Source organism: Papaver somniferum, chromosome 11, assembly GCF_003573695.1.
Source record: "Papaver somniferum cultivar HN1 chromosome 11, ASM357369v1, whole genome shotgun sequence".
NCBI classification, from domain to species: domain Eukaryota; kingdom Viridiplantae; phylum Streptophyta; class Magnoliopsida; order Ranunculales; family Papaveraceae; genus Papaver; species Papaver somniferum.
The window spans coordinates 66,779,971-66,788,795 of NC_039368.1; the positions used below are offsets into that span (position 1 = coordinate 66,779,971).

At 36.0% G+C, this 8,825-nt stretch overlaps 1 protein-coding gene across 4 annotated transcripts; it reads right to left on the minus strand.

Moving 5' to 3' along the window:
- Positions 1–377: 377 nt before the first annotated feature.
- LOC113321423 lies at positions 378–7,820 on the minus strand. 4 transcript variants are annotated; one of them, XM_026569324.1, is made up of 15 exons: positions 7,445–7,820; positions 6,417–7,154; positions 6,078–6,272; positions 5,639–5,962; positions 5,323–5,426; positions 3,955–5,160; positions 3,521–3,662; positions 3,265–3,424; positions 2,962–3,125; positions 2,220–2,267; positions 1,942–2,027; positions 1,670–1,769; positions 1,268–1,329; positions 960–1,119; positions 378–854 (listed from the first exon to the last, which is right to left on the minus strand). In XM_026569324.1, the coding sequence occupies exons 1-15, from the start codon at positions 7,607–7,609 to the stop codon at positions 681–683; spliced, it is 3,828 nt and encodes a 1,275-aa protein (XP_026425109.1). In that variant the 5' UTR covers positions 7,610–7,820; the 3' UTR covers positions 378–680. The 4 variants fall into 4 exon arrangements, with proteins under 4 accessions (XP_026425109.1, XP_026425108.1, XP_026425111.1 ...); XM_026569323.1 differs by having other exon boundaries at positions 2,962–3,128; XM_026569326.1 differs by lacking the exon at positions 2,220–2,267.
- Positions 7,821–8,825: the final 1,005 nt, after the last annotated feature.

Genomic DNA, 8,825 nt, shown 5'->3' on the forward strand with positions numbered 1-8,825 from the left:
GTCTTCATCACTACCGGCATGGTCTTCATCCCTACCGAATATTAAAAAAAAAAGAATTCAAAGTGAGGAGCAGTAGAGTATCTTTATGTTTAGAATTTAAAAAGCAGTAGAGTATCTTTATGTTTGATTTAGCTTTTATTTTTTTAAAGGATAGTTTCGTATTTTCACCCCAAAAAACACCCCTTAACAGACACTATTGGATGGGATAGTAATCTATATTCTCCAATTAATATAAGTATCCCAATTGTTCAGTATTATTAAATTACATCAACCAAACATTAACATCTCGGATTGATTTGAATTCAATTCCATGAAATCCAATCCAATCCCAAAATTTGGATTACCCCATGATAAAATAAAATAAAATCAAATCAAAATTCCATGAAATCCAATTCTTCTAACCAATCAAGGTGTAAGATTGTACAAGTTATCGAAAAAATAAAATCAAAAGTAAAGAAGTACACTAGATTACTAGTGGAAACTACCACAGCACTTGGAATCAATTATAGTATATACACAACTGCAGAACATTCGTGCTCCACAACAACCCCATTCTCACAAAATATCTGAAAAGTGTTCGGCCACAACAATTTCATTTAATATTAAAGAATATTACCTCCATTTATACAAATTTCTCAGGAAGCCCAATAAGAGACCTAGGATGTATCTTAGCAGCTTGATTATAATGCATAGAGTCTTACTATTCCATTACCAATGACATTTGAGTAGTAGTCGTTGTAATTGAGATATCCCCAGAAATGACATAGTCCATACTTTTCATGTTTTGGAGACTTTAAATAGCAAATATACAGTTCTTTCAAGTTCTTCTCGAAGGCTTCCTTGATACTTAAAACCTATAAACCACACGGTAAACACTTTTTTTAATGACAAAAATGACTGTAGATTAGAGAATCAAGTACATGAATGCATATGAACAGTGAAAAGTTACGACATATCACCTGTGAAAAATTGAGACGGTCTAGTATTCTAGACGAGTCCCTTTGGTCCAAAACAGACTCGCTGCCACCAGGAAGGAAGCATGAACAGAAATCCAGTGCACTTTGCAGAATGTTCTCGATGATGGCAGCTACTGGGCGAGTTTCATCAGAAAGGAAACATCTACAGGAGTTATACATGACAGTATCAAAAACAGACGGAGCTTAAAATGTCATAATCCCATATAGGCAGGAGAATAAGATGCATACACAAACAAATAGGAAATCGTTTTCCGATCTGTATGCAAAATTCTAAATATAATCAAACTCACATGTGCAATGAATCGGCAAGATATGCCATATGAACACACTCTATGTCAAGCATGTCTTTGACCTGTTTATAGCAAATAAAACTCCATTATTAACATGATAGTAAAAAAAAAATCAAAATCAAATAAATAAGAGTATCAGCATACGGATTAAGTCATATAGTCATAATTCTAGTTATTTTTCCATTCGTCAAGGGTTGCTCATAGAATCATAACTTACGGATATCTATACATCTCTGCTCTGCTCATATCATTGTGTAAAGGTTATGCTCAAAAGTATTTCAGCTCTCTATACCTATGCGAGAGCATGTACCTTCCTTCGGGACATCGAATTATTTATTTTGTTATTGGCTAAAAGCACGGGAGGAGATAGACAGAAAATGTGCAGATAAGAAAACATCGAACCTCATGGTTAAGAGAGTGAAGGAACCTGGACCAGGAAACATGCGACAACTGTGAGAGCACATACTGCTGCAATGTAGAGACGAAGTGATTGACCTGATATCTAAAACACAAGATCAACGTTATTAGGCAAAGTAGTATATCTGTAAATGATATACGGATAGAAACGAAAGATCCATTAGATCCATTGGTTCGCTTATGCTCACACTCAAAATACTGTAGTAACAGAAACATGTTCTGCTCCAAGACTATAAAATAACCTAAAAGACCTATACCTCATCTTCATAAGGACATCGAAGTAGCGCTTATCCTGCGTATCAAATCCACACTTACGATTTGGGGTAACTAATTTCACCAAATCCTGCAAAAAATAATCAATACAGTTCTTTTTGTTACAAAAGAATGAAAAAAAAACTTATTTATTTACTTTTTGTTGGGGCTGGGTGGGGGGAGGGGGAGTGCGTAAGAAAACCCAACAGCAAATTAAGAGAAAGAAAATCCTCCTCCAGAAATCTTTCATGATGCACACCATATATGAAGCATGAGTCCTGACCATGATTTTAAGTTTCAGAATTTTTTTCCATTTAGTGAGCAACATCTCCTGTATAAAGTTATGATATCCTTTTATCAGAATAAAATATCTAGCAAAGTGTAATGGAGAAAGGCAATCATGCATGTCCTTTCATATCAACACATAACCATTTCTGTCGAAGTCTTAAAGAAACGTTATAATGCACTTTCCAGTCGTTACAAACACTCTCCACAAATGTGCCTTTGCTTAGTTTCCCCACTAAAATGAATAACCTCCATTTGCGAACTGCTGATATTGACCATCCAGAGGCTATATGATTCTCTTCATTCCGAAGAGTAATGAGTGAGGAGTAACAGTCAAACTAGGAAACAAAGGGTAACAGTTCGATATAATGTATGACGTGCAAAAACAGTATATGAAACTTAGAAAAAAGAATTCTTCTTTTAGAGATGCAGGCAAAAACAAGTATAGCATGACCATGATATGAAATTTCAAACACTTAAACCATTTCATTTGGCTAATGTTCTTTATCTGAATAGTATCTGGCAACCGTGAAACTGAGAGAGGCATCATGCATGCCCTTTCATATAATTTTTTTTTACTGTTTCTGGTAAGGGTCTCCTCGGCATGGTATGGTACACCAAGACACAAACCAGGAATTATGATGGAATGGTTTCAAAAATCGTTTGAATTTGTTTTCTTGTGATTTGGCAGTCAGATAAACTTGGTTAGAGGACTGAAATGACATGTTATAAAGTTGTACCTTTAACAAGCACCAGACATCGGTTAATGAGAAAACCGCCAGCTTCACTTGAATCAGAAAACTGAAGATCTCAGCATATATTTTTAGTGCACTAGGAGTCAAGACAATATTAATTGGCCAGCTGACTCTGAAACCCAGTGCTATAAAATCAAAGGCATGGACCCCTGCTGTTTTAACACAGTAAGAAGAAGATTTGATTAGATAATAAGAAGCAGTAATCAAATACCAAACCACAATTCTCTGTATAAACATGTCGAAATATACTCAACACAAAGAGAAAGATAAAAAGAATAAAAATACTACCAAAGGCGGAGTTTGAGAGAGGCATCATGTCATGCCCTTTTGTGTAAACAAATAACCGCTCCTTGTAAGGGTCTCCTTCACAAGAAGAACGCTGCACTGCAGTGTCCAGGAGTCCTTGAATTTCTGAAATTCTCTTGTTTCCATCAGCAGCATACCATTTCTGTATTTTCATAATAAAAAATCATCACATTACAAAGAGTTATATCAAAAATTAAACAACTAATAAAAATATCTGTGGTTGACATGGAAAACCCACATGACGACGAAGAGACATGATGAACAAATCTGCCCAGTCAGCAAATTCCATAAAATGGTATCTTCGCAAAGCCAACAAATGTTCTCGCAGTGCAAATCCTTCCTCAAGCAACTTAATAGTTATGCTGCTAACATACATATATCTGTTGCAGTTCAGGAGAAGCATGACTAACATGAAACATCAACAATAAGAACTATCAATATGGCAATTGACCTCTGACAACTATCTGATATCACTGACAACAACTAGCAATGAAACAAAAAAGACAAATCTTCCAACTAAAATCTAGGATCTGAAGTTGGCGATAAGAACAAATCTGACCAAGGCCATATTTCAGTAAAGCCAAAACTGAGACAAAAACCTGACGTCACTGACATAAAACATAAGGAAAGAAAGCTAATAAAGTAAGAAAGTAATTGTTGATCCAAGGATACTGAAGAAGGATTTCCTGAAGAATGCACTTGTCAATAACGACATCAAGTGGTATATCGGACGTACAAGTTCTCCTTGGATTCTGCCTGCGATCTCCAGCATTATATAAGGCACTGTTACTGGAGTAACTCAATGAATGCTCCCACTTCCCCCCTCCAGAAGTACTTTCGGCAGCATTGTTTTTCTGTTGTTTCTCACTCGAGATCAAACTTGATTTAGCCCAAGATGAGTTTCTTTGATCCACCGTAATGCTATCTCCATCAAGACCCTGTTTTCCACTGTAATCATCCACTTTGACAGCAGATTCCTCAAATGAAGAAATTTCACCTTGAAATCCTTTTCCAAAACTAGAAGGCACCCTTTCTTGAAACACTTTAGAAGGATCCTCGACTGATGAAAAATTGAAGCATGGAATAGAAGGCATACAGCTTGTACCTCTTGAGACATCTATCTTTTGTGACCAAGCGTACTTTGTTAGCATGGGGTTCATATTGAAAAAGTTACTGCTGTACTTAAGGTTCCATGAAGGAGAAAGAAGTGAATCAGATGATCCATGACTTCCTTTTTTAAGCTGAATATCCCCACCATGATCAGGAAAATAATTACCTGAAGCACACATTTCCCCAAACTTGGATATTCCCTCCCCCAAGACATGTCTGTTGCTATCAGGCACGTCTACACTACAGCTAGTAAGCTGCAATACTGTCTCATCCTTGTAACCTCCATCGTGATGAAAAGGGTTTTTCAAAAGCCCGCCCACTGGCCAGCAATCAATAAATTGGTAGGTAGCATATTGAGCATCTAATAAGCTAGGATTCTTTCCGGCCTCAGATTGAAAGTGGTTTATAGTATAGCTCAACTTCGTTTCTTGTTTATGACATTCCATGTTTTGGTTGATTAAATTCGTTCTTCCTACGCATTTCTCAGAAGCACGTCTTGGAGTATGCAAGTCCATACAACCATTTTCACACTTAGAAGACTTGGACAGCAAATCCCCCACTTTGTGAAGGCATGTAAATAAACCTGAAGCAGATAAAGATTTTAGTTCCATCTCAATCACGTTCTCATGAGATATAGCTGGTTCCTCAGTCGCATCCAACTCGGAATCACTATTCAAAGATGAGCATTCAGAAGACTCCCAGTGATCCACCTCATAAGAGAACTCATCCATTGCACCAGAGGTGTCAGAATCATGTGTAGCTGCTTCCCTGTAACAATGAACAAGGGTTAATTAAACAAAGTTTCATATTTGTGTTGCAGGGAAGGTAGCGAGCTCGATATTTATACGAAAGAAAACAAATTAAGCACAAAGGAAATTAACTGTCTGCTTTGCCTCTTCACTGGCAACAAAGAGAAAGAGAGAGATTTACAATAAGTCTCCATTTTCAGCAGTCGAAGAAGGGGAGAGCAAATAGTCATCCAAAATGTCTCTGCTGTCATCAGCAAACATAGCTACAGTACCAAAAGGACTTACCTGAACAAAAAGAAATGATAAACTTCACTCTTAGTGCAAGCCACGAGATATCAGCTACAACAAGGAAGTACATACAAATACAGAACCAATTGACCATCCTAGCATAATATGGCACTTCAGTAACTCATATCAGTAGATAGTGGTTGGGAGATAAGTAATTCCTTCTAAGCACTATAATTTAACCATGTGCATTGAATAAAATGTCCTCTCACATTCCGACTGATCTGCTGATATTGGACTTCCAATCTAGTAAAATGAATATGAAGACTTTCTTGCATCACACTGTACATATTTTCCCTCGCAGCTTCCATTTCTTCTATGCCGTTTTTGCTAAAAGTTAGAGGGGACAAGTTATACAGCTGATCAGTTGAAGCACCACTCCAACATGAAAGGATATCCTTATATGTTTGATCTCCAGGACACATCCAGCGGCACAACTCGAGCAATTTAATGAGTACTTGAAGCTGCTGACCAGCTCGGAGTAGGGGAAGAGAAAAGTTTTTGAGGAAACAAGGAACTGCAACTCCATTCCGTTCCTGAATACAAAGAGACAGATACTTAAGACTGCATATAAATAAAACTCCAAAGGATACCCATACTACATGGATGACTCATAAATCCACAATTCTAAGGTTTACTAGATTACCTTACCTTGATAGATGCCAACAAGGAGCCACCACTAGTATGCGAGTATGCCATGGAATCATCAACATATTCGGCAATAAACTCCTCATAAGGATCGTAAATCTTGGCCTGATAAATCCACGACTTAACGAAGCCACAATATGGTTCACATGACCGAATGAACAGAAACTTGAGAAGTGCATGGTGAGCTGGATCAGCATCCTAGAAGAAAAAATAAAAAACTAAGTTTCAAATGTAAACCTCTGGAAACCACATGTAACAATGACATTATCAGCCAATTGCTATTAAACTCCTCATGTTACAATTTCCAACATAGATAAATAAGAGGTAAAGAACTAGGCTTACCCGAAGCTGAGTATATAAATATGTCAGCAACTCTGCCCCTCTGGGGAAGCGACTAAACTCTTTGGTCGCTTCCAGGGTCACATCATACACAGAAGATATTGAGAAGGCAAGACCTACATGCTTAAGCAGGCAAATATTTCCCAGGGCCTCAATATGAGTTCTTAATTCCTTGGAATGCAGATAAACTTCAAGCAGTGTGATCTCAGAATGTACAACGCTTGTGAGACAACCAACATTAGAAGAAATGGGTGAAGAAGCATCAACCTTCTTTACTGAATGCCTCATCTGAGCTGATGCATATACTGTATCTAGGGCACAAATATACCCCTCCAAGACTTTTCCCACAGCAACAGAGAATGCCTGATTTACAAGACTATATTGATGATCACACACTGTTTCATTTGTCTCGACATTTTGACTCTCAGCAATTTCACTATGCACATGCTTGCTTTCAAACCCCTCTTCTTTTCTTCTTCTTCCATCTACACTTGAGTTTATACACTGAAAATAGTCGATGAATTTACGAACTAACAAAGTGATAAGACCCGAATGACCAATAGACTTGAGAATCTTTCCAGACGCATTAGTACTAGACGAACGATACCATAGGCTAGGTATCCGATGTGAAGTTCTATCAGCTGGACTGTTAGAAAATGATTCACCAAGCTTTTCAATGCTGATAAGAGAAGACTCTACACCTTGTAATGCATTTATAACTAATCTCACCAGATTTTCCTCCTGCAAAGACCAAAACTATCAAAACCTAAATACAAAAATGAAACATAACTAGGACCCCATTTTGATTTGATGGAATGCCAACTGATTTATGATATTAGTTCCACCCTAAATGCATTTACAACACAAAATGTGTATACAAATACTAAAAAATCTTAGGGTTTTTGTAGAATTAGGGCTTTTCAAAACCAACAATAACATCATTTTTTACAACATTATTCGAAGGCATTACAAGCATGAAAAATTAGTTCAGATAATAAAGAAACGGAATAAGAATTGTAAGAAGTACTTACAGAGATAGTGGAAGAATCATAAATAGATTTACGAACTGAATTTGAAGTTTTAGAGTGAGAAATTCCACTTTCAGATGAAACCGATTCCCAGTGTTTCGATGGTAACCATGGATCGCCTAATTTTTGATTCTTAAACAGAGAAAAGGAATTTGAATCAACCTCCATTGAAAAGGGGAATTTCAAGAACAATCAAACAGAACCGAAATTATTCCCGCTTAAACTGAACATGATTTCTGAATCTCTAAAAGTAAAGTAAGAAAGAAAACTTCAGTTCTGATTAATAATAAACCCTACTTTAATCCAAAATAAGTATACTACCCTTATTCTGTGTAGTATTAATACTACCCTTCATCTCCGATAGAAGATGAAGGTCCTATTTTATTTTATTTTTATGATACATAGGATTTTAGACTCCCATTTACATTAAATTCATCATATTAAATAAGAAGGGTGTCAAAATAAATATGAAGATCTTAGAGAAAGTCTTATTTAGATCTTGGGAATGACCTACAGGTCATTTTTTTCACCATATATTAATATTTTACTTTTAAATAAAATTTTCTAAACCAATAAGAAAAAAGAATCAATTTTATAATTATCCAAATAAACAAATTCTTAAAATAAGAACCCACACTGTTGAAGATAGTTCATGAACAAAAGGTGGCTATTTTTGCTACATACATATGACCCCATAAATAAGGATTTAAATAAAAACTCCACATAGAATTTTTAACACCCACTCTTGGAAATGCTCTTAGAGTTTGTTTGCCCTTTTCGTGACCTCGTCTAGGGCCGCGTTTTTGGGACCAGCCAATTTTGGGAGCAGTGCTATCCCGCTCGACTGTGCAGAAAAGCTTTATAAGGTAGCGGGCTAATTTATCGTTGGACCAGTTGATAAAGTTACAAATAAATCCTCTATTGTAATTTTATGAAATTAAACAATCTTTGTAGATCTCTATATTTCATTTACAAAATATTTTCACCGAGAAAAACAAAAAGTGTATGTTTCACTATCACCATTTTCATCTTTCTTCTCCTTCTTCGTTTCGATCCAACACCAGTAGTTTTTTTTTGTTTTTTTGGAAGATCCTTTTTAAGTCATTATCATATCCCAATCAATCAAAAAAAACTAAATTCCAAAATTAATTCATATAATTCAATCACACCTAATTATGTGGCAATTAAACGCATAGAAAATCACCAACGAAGTTGCGATCAGTCCCGGTGTTAAATTCTTAGAAACATTGTTATATAAAAAAAATCAAAATCTTATTGAATTTGTTAGTGGGTTTTATTAATTTGTTGATGGGTTTGTCATCGATTTTGTGTGTGGATTTTATTGTTTACTGATGAATTTGTGTAAGATAAATGTTGTTGTTCA

What these genes read in the sequence shown, in the direction of transcription:
- LOC113321423 (XM_026569323.1), bottom strand. Translation starts at nt 7,609, where the DNA reads ATGGAGGTTGATTCAAATTCCTTTTCTCTGTTTAAGAATCAAAAATTA. An exon ending in CTTCAGGAAATCCTTCTTCA is followed by an intron (nt 3,663 to 3,954) that starts GTATCCTTGGAT and finishes GAACTGCAACAG; the next exon opens with ATATATGTATGTTAGCAGCA. An exon ending in CTTGCCGATTCATTGCACAT is followed by an intron (nt 1,120 to 1,267) that starts GTGAGTTTGATT and finishes TAACTCCTGTAG; the next exon opens with ATGTTTCCTTTCTGATGAAA.